The sequence below is a fragment of the Zootoca vivipara genome, chromosome 2 (genome assembly GCF_965207765.1).
Source record: "Zootoca vivipara chromosome 2, rZooViv2.hap1.1, whole genome shotgun sequence".
Taxonomy (NCBI): Eukaryota; Metazoa; Chordata; class Lepidosauria; order Squamata; family Lacertidae; genus Zootoca; species Zootoca vivipara.
Genome location: NC_142584.1, coordinates 122,337,110 through 122,355,929, shown reverse-complemented (window position 1 = coordinate 122,355,929; position 18,820 = coordinate 122,337,110). Strand labels below are relative to the sequence as shown.

The following is an 18,820-nucleotide window of genomic DNA, read 5'->3' as shown; positions in this document are numbered from 1 at the left end:
AATTTTGACACACCAAGCTCAAAAGGTTGCCCATCACTGCCCTAAGACAGGGGCAGAAGCAAGAAAAGCACAGGAAGGCAGAGCGAGGGGTGCCCTCAGCTTGCCAAGGGTTAAAAGGAGCAGTGATGGGGGAGGGGGTCAGGATTCTCTAGAGCAGAAGCCCCTCCCTCCCTCCCTCCCACCCACCCACATCCCTTCCTGCAAGCATAGCTGCCAAGTTCTCCCTTTTTTAAAGGGAAATTCCATTATGCTGAATAGGCTTCCTCGCGAGAAAAGGGAAAACTTGGCAGCTATGCCTGCAAGCAGAGAGGAGGCTGCTTGCTTCTCTCCTTTGCAAAAGCTTCCTTGGTGCCAGTTCCTGGAATCCGGTGAGTCTCCCCTCTCTCTCTTCCCCCTGAGGCTGCCATGGGGAGAAGGGGGTCCCAGGGGTGCAGGGAGGGTGAATGGGGGTCTCTGTTCAGATCATGCCTGGTGGGGGGAGACCCCCATGTCAGGGAGCGGAGGGTCCTCCCTTGTCCTCTCTGCCAAGCCAGGAAGGGGGCCAGTTGGTGAGAGGTCTGCATCTCTGCTCTTCCTTTGGGTCCAGATGCTTCCTTCCTTTTGGGGGAGGGGGCTTTGGGTCAAGGAAAACTGCGCATGAAGATAAACCCCCTTCAGATGGCACAACATAGCATATTAACAAAAAAAATCATATTCAGACAACAACAAAGAATAACAAAAGAAAGGGGGGAAAAAACCCTTCAGATGGAGGGATAAGTCACATTTGTGAACAGAGGCTGTAGCCAGATGGGAACATTTGCAAATGGGAGAAGAAAAGCCCTTCTGCATCTGCAGCAGCAAAACCCGACCACTTCTTCTGTCCCAGATGCAACAAACCATGTCTCTCCCCTATTCAGGCTAAACAAGTGGAGGAGCTAATGTGAAAGCAAATTTCAGATCTATCCTCAGGAAATGCTAAAGCAAGGATAAAAGACCCCTTCTCCCAACATTCTGGGACAAATGAGGAGCGATTATAAGCCATTGAGTGGTTTGTACTAGTAACGGGACATTTAGGACATGTGGAAGATCTATACTTTGATGGCTTCCATGCCAGGGTGGGGCCACATTTTGAGGCTGGAGACTTGCTAGAATGGTGTATAAGCACAGGGAGTATCAAAGGAGGAGGAGGGGTGTATTCGTCTCAAGATCATTCAGAAATGTGGCCTCACCAGCTCCTCTGCTTCCACATACAGATTTGGTCCCCATGGAACCCCTGACAGAGGCAAATAGGGCCACAACACCTGCCTGGCTTGCCATGAGAGAGCTCAAAGAGCGTCAACAGGGCTCCCCATACAAAGCACCTAGCATGGGGGCACCTACATGGAAGAGCTACTCGTCTGTTTTCTGCCCATGCTCTGTGGTTGCAGTTTTCAGGCTTGGGGACGAGATGGTGACTGGTTTGGGCACCAAGTTCTGTCCATAAACCCCACTGAGTTCAAGGGGATCTATTCTCAGGTCACTACTGTGTAGACCATGCCAGCCTTACAAAGTGGGGAGAGGAGCAAACAGATGAAATTAGAACCACTGGAGATGTTTAGATATGGGGCTTCTGTTGGGAAGGGGCTGCCCTATTTGGGCAGCAGAATATCTAGGGCAGGAGAATCCCTGCAGGGCCTCTGAGGCTCCCTTTGCTTCTTTCCTCTCTCCCAGGACCCTGCAGCTTCTTTTGGCTCCTCGACTCCTCAGGAAGGATGAAAGAGACGGATCCTGTCAAGCTAGAAGGGATGGAAGGGGGAAGATGGACAGTTGACCTCGTCAGGTTGTCCCCCGCATCCTTCCCCACAACCTCTGAGCGTTCCCTCCCAGGGACCTCCGAGAGATCTGGTGAGTCCCAGGGGAGTGGAGATGGGGACATGGAGGGATGGAGCTGGAGAGGTATTGGGGCTCGCTCAGCTTGGGGGTGGGGGAGGCAGGCAGGCGGAGGGAGATGGAGAAAGACCAAGATGGAGATGGAGAAAGACCACCTACCAAGGAGTGTGGTGGAGTCTCCTTCTTTGGAGGTCTTTAAGCAGAGGCTTGACAGGCATATGTCAAGAATGCTTTGATGGTGTTTCCTGCTTGGCAGGGGGTTGGACTGGATGGCCCTTGTGGTCTCTTCCAACTCTAGGATTTTATGAAAGAGAGCACCTTTTGGGCTCTTCCACCTGCCTGCCTTCACCTTTGTCATCTGCAGGCAATTTGAGCTAGGAATACAGCACAGCTCCCCGGCCACCATGATGTATTGACAGCTCAAAATGTATAAAACTAGTACTGTGATCTGAATGCCCTACCAGTGTCAGACAACTCACTGATCCATCGCGCAATAAGGTTGCCAGATTTTTTTCAAAGAATCTGGGGACACTTGTTTTTTTTTTTGAGGGGGTGCTTAGATTAGCAATGTTTATCCAGATAATCTTTAATTTTTCCACCTTCTTCCTTTCCTTTGCTGTATAAACGTCTATAAAATTTTGGAAAGCTTTTTTTCCTTTAGGTCTTCGGTCATTCCATCTTCTGTTTTAATTTTATTAATTTTATTTTGATTTTGACATTTCCTCAATTGCCAAGCTAACAGTTTTCCTGTTCTGTTTGCTGATTCAATTTTTTGTGTGTCTCATTTGTTTTATTTTCCATACTATCTCCTGATTTACCAACATGGAGAACTGTGTCTGCAACATCCATATATTGTTTTTGATTTGCCGATCCTCTGGATTTGCAATCAAATTCTTCTCGTTCTCCATGAGATATTTCAGGATTTCCTCCTTTTTCTTCTGTCTTTCTTTTCAGGAAACTGTTCTTCTGTATTAGAAAGCCCCTCATCACTGCTTTACTCGCATCCCACACCATGTCGATGGAGAGGATTCCATGATTGAGCCCCCCCCCCCAAATTATCCCAGTAAAAGCCAAGCAATATGTCAGTTAATACCAGCCAACAAAGGCAGTGAAAACTATAGGAAGGCCTTACATCTGACTCTCCTCAGTTCTTCCTCTATGCCAAGCAATCATTAACTTTGTTCAATAATCTGGAACTCCATTTCTTCCTTCTAATTAGCTTCTCTCTTCATTGCAGATGGTGATGAATTGGAAGGGAAAAACAAGGGGGAGCAGAACAGAATTCACATAGTGGAGAAGTCATATAAATATTCAGATTGTGGAGAGAACATCCGTCAGAGATCACATTCCACCTCCCATCAAGGAAAGAGCTTCGTTCGGAGGAATAGCGTCACTTCACACAAAAGAACTCACAGTAGAGAGAAATTGTATCAGTGCTTGGAATGTGGGAAGAGCTTCAGTCACAGGCAGAGTCTCACTTTACATCACAGAAGTCATACAGGGGAGAAACCATATCAGTGTTTGGAATGTGGAAAGAGCTTCAGTCAAAGCATCTCTCTCACTTCCCATCAAAGAATTCATACAGGGGAGAAACCCTATCAGTGCTTGGAATGCGGGAAGAGCTTCAGTCAGATGGTGAATCTCAATTCCCATCAAAGAATTCATACAGGGGAGAAACCTTTTCAATGTGTTGAGTGTGGTAAGAGCTTTCATCACCTTGCCCATCTCATGACCCATCAACGAATTCATACAGGGGAGAAACCCTATCAGTGCTTGGAATGTGGAAAGAGCTTCAGTCAGATGGGGAATCTCACTTGCCATCAAAGAATTCATACAGGGGAGAAACCCCATCAGTGCTTTGAATGTGGAAAGAGCTTCCGTTACAGGGCGAATCTCACTTCCCATCAAAGAATTCATACAGGGGAGAAACCCTATCAGTGCTTGGAATGTGGAAAGAGCTTCAGTCATAGCGACTCTCTCACTTACCATCAAAGAATTCATACAGGGGAGAAACCCTATCAGTGCTTCGAATGTGGTAAAAACTTCAGTCACGGTCAGACTCTCACTGCCCATCATAGAATTCATACAAGAGAGAAAACGTCTTAGTGTTTGGAATGTGGGAAAAGCTTCCGTCAGAGTGCCACTCTCATGTCCTACCAAATCATACAGGATTGAAAGCATATCAGCGCAAGGAATGTGGATAAAATTTCACTGGTAAAAAAATTAAGAACTCACAGCAGGGTACATAATAGAATCGTAGATTCAGCATCTAGTCCAACCCCCCTCCAGAAATCTCATTGCAAGCATCCATGACAAATGGCCATCCAACTTCTTTAAAAACCCCAATGGAGGAGAGTCAATTTCAGGGCTGGAAGCTGCTCTCTTCACAAGAAACCATGGCAGACTGCTGACAGTTTTATAGTCTTTATTTACAACTATATACAGAAGCCATACAATCCATCAATCCGAGTCACTCACTTCAGATACAGCTAACGGCTTTTTCCTCCTCCTCTGACCCTGTCTTTTGGTCTCGCGCGAGCCGTCGTAAATCTCCCGCCCTCATCCGATTCAGAGGATAACCCTGTTCACCCACCACCTCTTGCTGGTTCTTGGGTCCTGTTGGAGTTGACACTGCCCCACTGGACTCTTCTCCCTCCTCTTCCGCATACACGTATTCCTCTTCTGCTCCTGTCTCTAAGCGCCCATGCTCAGCTATGTCTGGGGACTTGGAGCGTCCTGGCTCTGCCCTGACAGTCCACTGCCTTCCAAAAGAGTTCCTTTTCACTGCCAGCTCTTACTATCAGAAAGTTCTTCCCGATCTTTAGGAGGAATCTCCTTTCTTGTTGCTGGAATCCATTCGTTTGGATCCCCTGGAGCAGAAGGAAACAAGCTTGCTCCATCTTCTATGGGAAATCACTACAAATAGAGGAACAAAGAATTATTATTCTAAAGAAAATCCCTATAAGACTATTGAAATATGGGACTAACTATAAATTGTTGACGGAAGCACTAAAAAAGAAAAGCGTCCCATTTTGTTGTGAATATCTGGAAGGGATCTCGTTTATTTATCAAGGGAAAAAATGAAGATGTGTGGAACCAATGAAGGCGAGATCTCTAAAGAGAAAAAATAAAAAAGACTTTGGAGAATTAGAGGAAACTTGACAAGCGGAAGAAGAAGAAAAGGAGGAGGGAGAGGAAGAGCAGTAAAGGGACAAAAGAAGAGGACCTTGGGATGGATCTGAAAGTGCTGTTGTGGAACATAAATGGACTTAATAAAAAAAATCAAAAGAAACCAAATAGCACACATCTTGCTTAAACAAAAGTTGGACGTTATATATTTACAGGAAACACATAGAATAGATTCAAATAAAAGACCAAGCACACTCCAAATGAGACGATACAGTATCTGAATTCTATAAAATTCTAGAGGAGAAACTATTTGAGGTTTGTGAGATGAAAATAATGTTAATGGGAGATCAAAATGGGGCTGTTTCATTAGAGTATGACAGGACTATTTGGAAGTTTTATTCATATTTCATATTTCTCTTTCGTTTGATTCTATTAGTCTGTTATTATGAGTAGCTGCATTATATATAGGAATTGTTTGTACTTTATTTTGTTTTGTTTTTCTCTTTTTCTGTTTCATTTTCAACTAATAAAGATTAATAATAACAGAATATGCACTCCAGCATAAACCCAGTTGTATTTAGTATCCAACCTTCCCCCCCCCTTTCAGCAAGATTACACTTTCCCTACGTAGCCCAGCCTTCAAATTTTAACCACTCTGACAGTTCAATATGACTCTTATAATGATTGTCTCATAATCCAGTTTCTATGAAGCTTTATTAAAACTGTTCCAACAAATTTCAGCCAAATCACAATCCAAAATTATAGTCTCTTTTAATGTTCATCCAATCCTGCTTCCTCTTCTTTCTTCTTTTCCTAATCTTTAGACATTTTAATCTACTGGGGATGGGGAAGAAGGTGTGGTTCTTCTTTTTTTGGCCAATTAATTTTTTATTAGTTTCCAATTATAATAATCACATCAAATGTTCCAATTATGCATCAAATATTTCAAATAGATCCAAATAAACTGCCGAATTATCATTCTTTATCGGCTTCCCATGCTTCAGGCTTTCAGGAACCATAATCGAAACAAATCTGTATTGCCTTCTAAGTCCGCCAAAAATATTCTTACTCCTTCTGATGTTGTCCTTCAATCTTCATTCATGCCACTGAACTATCCAGCAAGCGAGATAAACAGCCAAAATAACATTCCTGTGTGGATTTTATGTCCATAGTCTTTTCCAAAGATTACAGCTCCTCCAGATAGGCTGGTATTTCTTCCAAAAGCCCAATCTGCCACTCTCACCATCTTTGCTCAGTCCGTAAATCCAAACAATATATTCTGCTAAATATCTTTCGAACCAATCACATAGGAGCCTTTCAAGGGGGGGGGGTTTGCCTGTCAAACTGTAAGTTCGTATATAAATGGTTATTTTTTGGCTATCCCTGACCTCAATGATTCACAGATTCTCATCCCTATGGCAATTTTAATTACTGCGTCATTAATCACAGAACGAGGTAGTTCCAGGCAAACATCCAAAATTCTTCAGGAGAAGCTCTGCCAATTAACAGATCAAAGCACCTTTTATCCTCTTCGAAGTTGCTTCCAAATATAAAGTCTTATTTTGTCGGATTGGTGTTATTATTCTCTTTTATCCTCTTCGAAGTTGCTTCCAAATATAAAGTCTTATTTTGTCGGATTGGTGTTATTATTCCATAGGCCAATTCCACAGAGTTTATATATTTTTTAAAAAATAATAATAAAATATCCACATATTCTTTCAAACTTTCAGATCTCGCTTGCTCTAACAAATGAAAACGGTTCGTCTGGGTTTTTTTTTTTTGCACGTTAATATATTATGCTTCGAAATACAATATCACAGAGTGGGGCCCCTCCCCCCCTTTTGTTCCGTTCCCACGTACCGATAAGATGTTAATGCAGGCATCCCCAAACTTCGGCCCTCCAGATGTTTTGGACTACAATTCCCATCATCCCTGACCACTGGTCCTGTTAGCTAGGGATCATGGGAGTTGTAGGCCAAAACATCTGGAGGGCCACAGTTTGGGGATGCCTGGGTTAATGTCTTCTTCCTCTTAATCTATTCTATGATTCTATGAATCTCGTCCTGTCTTCTCAGTGGCTGGATAATAGAATCATAGAATCATAGAGTTGGAAGAGGCCACAAGGGCCATCCAGTCCAATCCCCTGCCGAGCAGGAAACACCATCAAAGCATTCTTGACATATGCCTGCCAAGCCTCTGCTTAAAGACCTCCAAAGAAGGAGACTCCACCACACTCCTTGGCAGCAAATTCCACTGCCGAACAGCTCTTACTGTCACTTTCCCCCTTCTTGTCTGAAGCATGTCCAAAACTTATTACCGAATTATTCACTTAAAGTAATGGAACTCAAGCCCAGGAGAGCCGAATTCTCTCGAGGGCTTTCCACCCTTCGGAATTGGGAGCAGGATTAGTGGGCACCCGCGGGTGAGGCCTGCAGGGTCTTCCCATTAATCCTGGCCAGCTGTCAGGGGGGAGTCCCAGTCCCAGATTGGGGGGGGGGCGCTTCCCTGAGCAACATGCGCCCCCTCCCTCCCTCTCTCTCCTCTCCTGGGCTTCCCCTTTCCTGCCTGTGGGGCTATTAGCGGGGGGGGGGGCTTCCACATCTGCCCCCCTTAAGCCCCCACCCATCGCATGTGCATCTCATTCCTTGCCCGGGACACTTCATCTGTCTCTTTTCCTGGGATGAAAATCGGTTGCAGAAGCAGAAAAATCCACTGGAGGGGAGGGATCTCCTGGCTAAAAAGCGCCCCCTCTATCCTCTCCCCGCCCCCCACTCGCTGAGCTGGGTGGTGTTTTTTTAGAGGGTGTCTTGACGGAGCCATTGCTGAGCCCAAGGCACCTCCTGCCACTAGGCAGACTTTCCCCTCTTTTCCATCCCAGCCTTTCCTTGGGATCCAGGAGCCTCTATGTTGGGGGAGGGGGAGAGCCAAGGTAACCCCCCCCATGCTCCCCCTCTCCCTCGCGGTTAGTCTGGTTAGATGTGGGCTCCTTGGGGCAGAGTCCTTGGCAAAGAGGGAGAAGCGGGGAGGGAAAGGGGGCAGCCCCTTGAGCGCAGGCGCAGAAGCAGGAAAACTGCAGGCGCGGGGCGGGGGTTCGGTGCCCTGGGCTTTGCAAGGGTTATAAGGAGCCGAGCTGGATTCCTAGAGAGGACAGGAAGTGAAGGGGGAGGAGGCAAGGTCCTCCATGGCTGAATTCCCTCCCTCCCTCCCGCATCCCTTCCTGCTTGCTTCTCTCCTTTGCAAAAGCTTCCTTGGTGCCCCTCCTGGAATCCGGTGAGTATCCCCTCTCTCTCTTCCCCCTGAGGCTGCCATGGGGAGAAGGGGGGTCCCAGGGGTGCAGGGAGGGTAAGACCTGAAGCAATGGCTTCAATGGGAGAAAGATTGTTTTCTGCTGCTCCAGAGAAGCGGACACGGAGCAATGGATTCAAACTTCAAGAAAGAAGATTCCACCAAAACATTAGGAAGAACTTCCTGACAGTAAGAGCTGTTTGGCAGTGGGATTTGCTGCCAAGAAGTGTGGTGGAGTCTCCTTCTTTGGAGGTCTTTAAGCAGAGGCTTGACAGGCATATGCCAAGAATGCTTTGATGGTGTTTCCTGCTTGGCAGGGGGTTGGACTGGATGGCCCTTGTGGTCTCTTCATAATAATAATAATAATTTATTATTTATACCCCGCCCATCTGGCCGGGTTCCCCCAGCCACTCTGGGCGGCTTCCAAAAAAAAACAGAAATTCTAAAATACAGAAATCCATCAAACATTAAAAGCTTCCCTAAACAGGGCTGCCTTGAGATGCCTTCTAAAGGTCTGGTAATTGTTCTCTTTGACCTCTAGTGGGAGGGCATTCCACAGGGTGGGTGCCACTACCGAGAAGGCCCTCTGCCTGGTTCCCTGTAACTTGGCTTCTCGTAATGAGGGAACCGCCAGAAGGCCCTCGGAGCTGGACCTCAGTGTCCGGGCAGAACGATGGGGGTGGAGACGCTCCTTCAGGTATACCGGACCGAGGCCGTTTAGGGCTTTAAAGGTCAACACCAACACTTTGAATTGTGCTCGGAAACGTACTGGGAGCCAATGTAGGTCTTTTAGGACCGGTGTTATGTGATCTCGGCGGCCGCTCCCAGTCACCAGTCTAGCTGCCGCATTCTGGATTAGTTGTAGTTTCCGGGTCACCTTCAAAGGTAGCCCCACGTAGAGCGCATTGCAGTAGTCCAAGCGAGAGATAACTAGAGCATGCACCACTCTGGAGAGACAGTCAGTGGGCAGGTAGGGACTCAGCCTGCGTACCAGATGGAGCTGATAAACAGCTGCCCTGGACACGGAGTTGACCTGTGCCTCCATGGACAGCTGTGAGTCTAAAATGACTCCCAGGCTGCGCACCTGGTCTTTCAGGGGCACAGTTACCCCATTCAGGACCAGGGAGTCCTCCACACCCGCCCGCCTCCTGTCCCCCACAAACAGTACTTCTGTCTTGTCAGGATTCAATCTCAATCTGTTAGCCGCCATCCATCCTCCAACCGCCTCCAAGCACTCACACAGGACCTTCACCGCCTTCACTGGTTCTGATTTAAAAGAGAGGTAGAGCTGGGTATCATCAGCATACTGATGGACACCCAGCCCAAACCCCCTGATGATCTCTCCCAGTGGCTGCATATAGATGTTAAAAAGCATGGGGGAGAGGACAGAACCCTGAGGCACCCCACAAGTGAGCGCCCAGGGGTCTGAACACTCATCCCCCACCACCACTTTCTGAACACGGCCCAGGAGGAAGGAGCGGAACCACTGCATGACAGTGCCCCCAGCTCCCAAGCCCTCTAGACGGTCCAGAAGGATGTTATGGTCGATGGTGTCAAAAGCCGCTGAGAGATCCAGCAGAACAAGGAAACAGCTCTTACCTTTGTCCCTAGCCCGCCGGAGATCATCGACCAGTGCGACCAAGGCAGTTTCAGTCCCATGATGAGGCCTGAATCCTGACTGGAAGGGATCCAAATGGTCCGCTTCTTCCAGGCGTGCCTGGAGTTGTTCCGCAACCACTCGCTCAATCACCTTGCCCAAGAATGGAAGATTTGAGACTGGGCGATAGTTGGCCATATTGGCCGGATCTAAAGATGGTTTTTTAAGAAGCGGTTTAATAACCGCCTCTTTCAGCGGGTCTGGGAAGGCTCCCTCATGGAGAGAAGCATTTACCAACCCGCGAAGCCCATCGCCCAGCCCTTCCTGGCTAGCTTTTATAAGCCAGGATGGGCAAGGATCAAGGAGACAGGTGGTTGGTTTCATTCGTCTAAGCAGCCTGTCCACATCCTCGGAGGTAACAGATTGAAATTGATCCCACAAAACTTGACTAGACAGGACTCTAGCACTCCCCCGCCCCGGCCCTGCTCCCACGGTGGAGTCTACCTCTTCCCGAATCTGAGCGACTTTATCTGCAAAAAACTTTGCAAAATCATTGCAGGAGATCATGTGGCCCGTACTGGGCCCGGATGGAGCAGGTGGTTCCGCTAAATTGCGAACCACCTGGAAGAGTCTCCTGCTGCTGTTTTCTGCAGATGCGATGGAGACGGTGAAGAAGGTCCTCTTCGCCGTCGCCATTGCCACTTGGTAGGCTCGAAGTTGAGCTCTAGCCCGTGTCCGGTCTGATTCAAAATGAGTTTTCCGCCACCGGCGCTCTAGCCGTCTCAACGACTGTTTCATTGCCCTCAGCGCCGGGGAAAACCACGGGGCTGTCCGGGCTCCATGCAATCTGAGAGGGCGCTTCGGAGCCAGACAGTCAATAGCGCTGGTTAACTCCGCATTCCAGCGGGCCACCAGGGAATCAGCTGAAAGGCCATCGACATGGGATAAAACATCCCCTACCACTCTTTGGAAGCCAATTGGATCCATTAAGTAGCGGGGGCGGACCATCCGAATCGGTCCCACCTCCCTGCAGAGGGGAAGGGTTGCGGAGAAGTCCAGTTGCACCAGAAAGTGATCTGACCATGGCACTTCTTTTGTTTCACTTTTACTTAATGTCAGATCACCAACATCCATAGAGGTAAACACCAAGTCCAAGGCATGTCCGCGGCTATGAGTTGGGCCAGACTTATTCAGGGACAGCCCCATGGTGGCCATGCTTTCCACGAAGTCCCGAGCGGCTCCTTGTAAGGTCGTGTCGGCATGGATGTTAAAATCCCCTAAGACAACCAAGCTAGGTGTCTCCAGGAGCACATCCGACACGACCTGAAGCAGCTCGGGCAGGGAATCCTTGGTGCAGCGGGGAGGTCGGTACACCAAAAGGAATCCTGTACTGCCTCTATTGCCCAACTTCCAGAACATGCACTCAGAGAACTGGGTCTTCCCAATAGGACGCCTGGTGCAAACTAATGACTTCCTAAAAATCACTGCAACCCCCCCTCCCCGCCCAGATGGCCTGGGTTGCTGTGCATAAGAGAAACCTGGTGGGCAAGCAGCGCCAAGAACGGGCCCATCGGCTTCCTCCAACCAGGTCTCTGTCACACATGCCAGGTCAAATCCTCCATCCACAATCAGGTCGTGAATGGCGGTGGTCTTATTCATCATCGACCTGGCATTGCACAGCAGCACCTTCAGGTCATGTGGGTATCCCTTGCTGATTCCAATATCCGTCCGGTCAGGACCAGACCTGGAGGCAGGGATAGTCCTCAGACAACGACTAAGTCTGCCTCCTCGGTAATGACATGGTCTGGTCTTAGCGTAACTCCTCCTCCTACCCGTGACCACTGAGATCGGTTGTTCCAGTGCACACCCCCCTGTGGAATCTGCCCCAGCCATTTTGCTTGCTGGGACCCCCTCCCGGGCAGCCCTGACCCCTCCCCTTAAAAACAAAATAAAACCTCTGTAAAAAACAGCAAAGAACTCAACAAAAGAACACAAAAAAGACAATAAAACAATAAAACCAAAAACAATAAAAATTACAAATACACTAAAATTTAACAGATTCCCACCCCCAACTAAAAATCCCTCCCACCTACCACCCCAAACACAATAAAACAATAAAACCAAAAACAATAAAAATTACAAATACACTAAAATTTAACAGATTCCCACACCCAACTAAAAATCCCTCCCACCTACCACCCCAAAGAAGATAAAAACATTAAAAATTCTTTAAAAAGCATTTTAAAAAGGACTCTGTGCTGTTTCAAGTTCCCCTGGGCAGCACCAGCAGCAGAGCGGCGGCAGCAGTCCTTTATGAGGCCTTCCAGGCCCCGCCCTAGACCAGGTGGAAGGAGGCAGGGACAGGGCCTGTGGGCACTCACAGCAGGAGAGAGTCCTGGGCAGCACCAGCAGCAGAGCAGCGGCAGCAGTCCTTTATGAGGCCTTCCAGGCCCCGCCCTAGACCAGGTGGAAAGAGGCAGGGACAGGGCCTGTGGGCACTCACAGCAGGAGAGAGTCCTGGGCAGCACCAGCAGCAGAGCAGCGGCAGCAGTCCTTTATGAGGCCTTCCAGGCCCCGCCCTAGACCAGGTGGAAGGAGGCAGGGACAGGGCCTGTGGGCACTCACAGCAGGAGAGAGTCCTGGGCAGCACCAGCAGCAGAGCAGCGGCAGCAGTCCTTTATGAGGCCTTCCAGGCCCCGCCCTAGACCAGGTGGAAGGAGGCAGGGACAGGGCCTGTGGGCACTCACAGCAGGAGAGAGTCCTGGGCAGCACCAGCAGCAGAGCAGCGGCAGCAGTCCTTTATGAGGCCTTCCAGGCCCCGCCCTAGACCAGGTGGAAGGAGGCAGGGACAGGGCCTGTGGGCACTCACAGCAGGAGAGAGTCCTGGGCAGCACCAGCAGCAGAGCAGCGGCAGCAGTCCTTTATGAGGCCTTCCAGGCCCCGCCCTAAACCAGGTGGAAGGAGGCAGGGACAGGGCCTGTGGGCACTCACAGCAGGAGAGAGTCCTGGGCAGCACCAGCAGCAGAGCAGCGGCAGCAGTCCTTTATGAGGCCTTCCAGGCCCCGCCCTAGACCAGGTGGAAGGAGGCAGGGACAGGGCCTGTGGGCACTCACAGCAGGAGAGAGTCCTGGGCAGCACCAGCAGCAGAGCAGCGGCAGCAGTCCTTTATGAGGCCTTCCAGGCCCCGCCCTAAACCAGGTGGAAGGAGGCAGGGACAGGGCCTGTGGGCACTCACAGCAGGAGAGAGTCCTGGGCAGCACCAGCAGCAGAGCAGCGGCAGCAGTCCTTTATGAGGCCTTCCAGGCCCCGCCCTAGACCAGGTGGAAGGAGGCAGGGACAGGGCCTGTGGGCACTCACAGCAGGAGAGAGTCCTGGGCAGCACCAGCAGCAGAGCAGCGGCAGCAGTCCTTTATGAGGCCTTCCAGGCCCCGCCCTAGACCAGGTGGAAGGAGGCAGGGACAGGGCCTGTGGGCACTCACAGCAGGAGAGAGTCCTGGGCAGCACCAGCAGCAGAGCAGCGGCAGCAGTCCTTTATGAGGCCTTCCAGGCCCCGCCCTAGACCAGGTGGAAGGAGGCAGGGACAGGGCCTGTGGGCACTCACAGCAGGAGAGAGTCCTGGGCAGCACCAGCAGCAGAGCAGCGGCAGCAGTCCTTTATGAGGCCTTCCAGGCCCCGCCCTAAACCAGGTGGAAGGAGGCAGGGACAGGGCCTGTGGGCACTCACAGCAGGAGAGAGTCCTGGGCAGCAGTCTTCAACTCTATGATTCTATGATTCTATGAGTCTTCAACTCTATGATTCTATGATTCTAAGTTACAAGAAAGGAGATTCCAGCTAAACCTCAGGGAGGACTTTAGGACAGTAGATAGACTCTCCTTCCTTGGCAGAGGATAAAGCAGAGATTGGATGGCCATCTGTCTTGGAGGAGATTCCTGCCTTGCAGGGGGTTGGAGCAGGTGACAATGAGGACCCCTCCTGACTCTCCCATTCTACGATTCTGTGGTGGAAACTTGGGCCAAAGTGTTGCCACAAAAACTAGGGAGATAAGACGATTCTTGCCTATCTCCTTGCCTACAAAGGTCCGTCTAGTTCAGGGGTCTGCAACCTTTAAGACAAAAAGAGCCACTTGGACCCGATTCTGAAGGGAAAAAAAACTGGGAGCCGCAAAACCATTGCGACATTTAAAACAAATATAACACTGCATATATTGTTTCTTAACTTAATGCTATATATACAGGATCTTGCAGTCAGCTGTCAATCTGAAGAAAAAAAGGACTTTCACTTAACAGTTCTTGTGCTCAAGTCTTGCTTGTGGGTTTCCCACAGGCGTCTGGTTGGCCACTGTGAGAACAGGATGCTGGACTAGATGGGCCATTGGCCTGATCCAGCAGCCTCTAAAGAACACACTGTTCTCCACTCCCAGCCTAGTCTCTTCTTCCCGTGGGTTCCCTGACTCCATTTCTAAAACTGTCCAAAGGGGTAGCGGCTTCCTAGCATGCCTAGATGTAAGCCCCTGATCATATACAGGCTGCCCCCCCTGCTTGCTCCACTCGCCATCCCCTTTGTCAACCCTATTTCCCCCACAGCACATATTACAGGAAATATTAGTCAAACTGTAGCAGGGGCCCTTTGGGCCCCTGCTACAAAACTACATACAAAAATGTGCTTAATAGGAGAAATCTACAATGACGATTGATGTGGAAATGTGGAGAACTAACTATCTCCCTCTTTCCTGTGCCTCTTGCAAAGCACTCATCTCACACATCCCATCTTTCCATCCTCTTGAAACATCCCAACAGCTAGCTACCAAAGTTTACAATGTGTTATATGACAATTCCCATGCAAACCTGTTCCATGCCTGCTTCAGCAGTTGTTCCTAACCCTTTCTGGAAAATGAATAACATTGGTATCCTGATACACACACACACACACACACACACACACACACACACACCTGAAGGAGGGTGCCCAGACATGTATAGTAACTTGAAAGAGCCTATCTCCCAAATGGAACCTGGTTTTTTTTATTGTGCCCAGCACAGAAATATAAATCTTGAGGGCAACAAAGAGGCCAATGCTGATTCCATTCCAAAGTGGAAGTAGCTGGTGCTGGTGTTAGTCAGCCTGACTCAGAAGCATAAGTAAAGGTCATGCCTGTAAGATATTTTCAAATAATTAAGACTGTTCCTGGTGAAACCTGCTCCCCAAAGATTGTGACTGTTGGACATGCCTGCCAGTAAAGCATTTGGATAAGATTTGCTTTTGTATTGCTACTTCTTTCAATCCTTTCAAACCATGCAAATCATTGATAAAATCACTATCTATTCTGAATTACGAGTCCACTGGATTTCAGTCCGTTTGAACGCTTACAAATATGAAATTCATTTGTTCGTTCGGCAGTGAGGTCACCCGGCGACAGTGCGTGCGCACGCTTCCTCACTTAGAACGGCAGTTAGCCTCGCGCTCAAGAAAAGCCGGAGCGCGAGGCGGACAGAGCACCGGGCGGCGGGCGGGCTGGCTTTACAGCTTTGCTGTGGCTCCGGGGGCACTGCGCTGGCCAGCCCGCCCGCCGCCCGCCCGGTGCTCTGTCCGCCTCGCGCTCCGGCTTTTCTCGAGTGCGAGGCTAACTGCCGTTCTAAGTGAGGAAGCGCGCGCGCGCACTGTCGCCGGGCGACCTCACTGCCGCGCGCCTCTTCAAAATGCCGTTGATGGCGCGCAGCAGTGGAGGTTGCCGGGCGACAGTGCGTGCGCACGCTTCCTCACTTAGAATGGCAGTTAGCCTCGCGCTCAAGAAAAGCCGGAGCGCGAGGCGGATAGAGCACCAGGCGGCGGGCGCGCACCGGGTGGGCGGTGGGCGGGCTGGCCAGCGCAGCGCCCCTGGAGCCACGGCAAAGCTGTAAAGGAGCCGCATGCGGCTCCGGAGCGGCGGGTTGCCGACCCCAGGTCTAGTTCAAGCTATGGTTTTCCCAGTAGTGATGTATGGAAGTGAGAGCTGGACCATAAAGAAGGCTGATCGCCGAAGAATTGATGCTTTTGAATTCTGGTGCTGGAGGAGACTCTTGAGAGTCCCATGGACTGCAAGAAGATCAAACCTATCCATTCTTAAGGAAATCAGCCCTGAGTGCTCCCTGGAAGGACAGATCGTGAAGCTGAGGCTCCAATACTTTGGCCACCTCATGAGAAGAGAAGAATCCTTGGAAAAGACCCTGATGTTGGGAAAGATTGAGGGCACTAGGAGAAGAGGACGACAGAGGACGAGATGGTTGGACAGTGTTCTCGAAGCTACGAACATGAGTTTGACCAAACTGCGGGAGGCAGTGCAAGACAGGAGTGCCTGGCGTGCTCTGGTCCATGGGGTCACAAAGAGTCGGACACGACTAAACGACTAAACAACAACAACAAAGATGCTTCTGGCAGTGGGACAGAAAGTCATGGCTAAAGTCTTGAGGGCAGAATCCGGAAAATACTGGTACCTTCTGGAAGTTTCTGTTCTTTTCTGCAGAGGGTCCTCCTTTGTCCTCTCTGCCAAGCCAGGGAGGGGGCGAGTTTGCAAGAGGTCTGCAGTTCTGTTCTTCCTTTGGATCCAGATGCTGCTTTCCTTTTTGGGGAGAGGGCTTTGGGTCAAGGAAAAGTGGGCATGCAAATGAACCCCCTTCAGACAGAGGGATAGGTCACATTTGTGAACAGAGGCTGCAGCCAGACGGAAACATTTGCAAATTACAAATGAAGCTCAAATTAATCTTCAATAATTTTCTTTAAAAAAACAACAACTCAAAAACTTCTTTTTTAAATTCTTACCTTACTACATTGATACATTCAAAAAGAATAAAAATCAGTTAGCATATTTGTTTTACATGAAGAGAGAAGAGGTCCTTCCATTTGGAAAATGGGAATGCTTGCAAAGAATAACTTGAAGATGAGTGCCGTATCCTATATAATAATGTCCATGTTGTCCCTGCGTCCAGATGTCCCGTGTGTCCCTGGGTCACTGCGCATGTGCCCCAGGGATACAGGGATTGGACAGCAGAGACTGCGCGCGCGCACTCTCCCCCCACTCTGCCTCCTCCAACCGCCGCTCCCGCCGGGGTGGAGGCCGGCGAAGGCCTCCTCACAACCCTCCCTGGCCGTGAGGAGCGGCGGTTGGAGGAGGCGGGGGGGGAGAGTGCGCGCGTCCTTCCTGTCGGCGGCTGGGGGAGAGGAAGGAAGGAGGAGAAAGCGCCGCTTTCTCCTCCTCCGTTCCTGTCCCCCTGCCGCCGACAGCAAGGACGGGTCCCAGGGTTCGGAGAAGCGCTGCACAAGCGCTTCTCCGAACCCTGGGATGTCTGCTTCCTGTCGGCGGCTGCGGGAGAGGAACGGAGAAGGAGAAAGCAGCGCTTTCTCCTCCTCCGTTCCTGTCCCCCTGCCGCCGACAGCAAGGACGGGTCCCAGGGTTCGGAGAAGCGCTGCACAAGCGCTTCTCCGAACCCTGGGATGTCTGCTTCCTGTCGGCGGCTGCGGGAGAGGAACGGAGAAGGAAAAAGCAGCGCTTTCTCCTCCTCCGTTCCTGTCCCCCTGCCGCCGACAGCAAGGACAGGTCCCAGGGTTCGGAGAAGCGCTGCGCAAGCGCTTCTCCGAACCCCAGGATTCTAGCGCCCGTTATTGAACGGGCTGAAAACCACTAGTAGATAATAAAAGATTATTTTGTGGAATTCCCCCATTGACACAAAGATTCGTACCCATCATTTAAATACACAACAAAATTGTTTCAGAAAAGAACAAGATCTTTATGCTCCCTCTTTCTCTTAGGGTCCAGTGTGCTTTGAAGACCTAGCTGTTCCTTTCACAGACGAGGCCTGGGCGTTGCTGGATCCTGACCAGAGAGCTCTGCAGAAGGAAGTCAAGGAGGAGAAGTGTGGGATCCTGGCCTCTCTGGTAAGGCTCCCTGCTGGACCATAAGTTCAGTTTTGAAACTCCATACAGATCTCTGCAGGACAAACTTCTGCTATTTTGAGGGAGCCCAATAGCGCCACCTACAGCATCTGAAATTTTAACACACCCACAACTCTCCTTGAATGGAAAACTAACAATATCTGCTGTTCTGTCTGGGAATATTCTTCCACCAGTGCTGCCTTTTCAAACCATGGTGAGGCTGGTCTGAACTGCCCAGGCCTTCTTAAATGCAGGCTTCAGAGATCTTAGGGACGTGGAAGTACATCCTGTCCATTTTTATCTTTTCCTTTCTGCATCTGTCTGTTTTTGGTTGAGCAAAGAAATGACTGACCTTGGAGATGGAGCGGATTCCATGATTGAGCCAAATTAAATCCATCCCTGGAAAGAGCCAGGCTTTTTGAATCTCTCGTTCCCATAAATAGGTTAGGTATTACCAGCCAAAAAGGCAGTAACTCCCTTCCCTTCTTCCTCTTTCACAAGCATTCATTTGCATTGTTCAATCATTTCGGACTCTATATGTTCCTGAGGCTATTATATTAATTGATTGATTGATTGATTGATTGATTATACTGCCGTGGGTTGTAGGTGGTGAATAGGAAAGGAAGAAGAAGGGAGACAAGAAAATCCTCACAATGGAGAAACCATATAAATATTCAGAGTGTGGAGAGAACTTTAGTCAGAGCTCCCAGTCCGCTTCCCATCAAGGAAAGCTCTTCATTCAGAAGGATAGCCTCACTTCACATGAAAGAACTCACGGTGGGAGGAAATGAGTCCTTGAAATGTGGAAAAAGCTTCCTTCACAGCTCCATTTTCAATTCCCATGAGATTCTTCATACAGGACAGTGTTTGGGAAAAGCTTCATACAGGTCAGAATATAATTTTCCATGAAATATTTCCTTTTTGGAATGTGGAAAAAGCTTCACCTGGAAAACCAGTCTCAATTTCCATTAAATAAAACACAGCAGGGATAATCATAGAATTTTAGAAAATGGTATAAGGCAGTGATGGCGAACCTTGGCACTCCAGATGTTTTGG

General features: G+C 49.5%; 1 protein-coding gene across 10 annotated transcripts in view; it reads left to right on the top strand.

The window, feature by feature from the left end:
• The first annotated feature begins 320 nt into the window (after positions 1–320).
• The window catches only part of LOC118078033 (uncharacterized), a 71,940-nt gene continuing 53,440 nt past the window's right edge, over positions 321–18,820 (top strand). For 2 of the 10 annotated variants that reach the window (XM_088664324.1, XM_088664328.1), the window contains exons 1-2: positions 8,121–8,247; positions 17,642–17,767. Coding sequence is in view for 1 of the 10 variants with exons in the window: in XM_088664323.1 (XP_088520449.1) it covers positions 1,731–1,863 (133 nt within the window). In the remaining 9 variants the exon portion in view is untranslated. Of the gene's footprint in view, positions 369–1,436; positions 1,864–8,120; positions 8,248–17,641; positions 17,768–18,820 lie in introns of those variants that run through there. The other 8 variants (XM_088664326.1, XM_088664329.1, XM_088664334.1 and 5 more) reach the window with 6 other exon arrangements.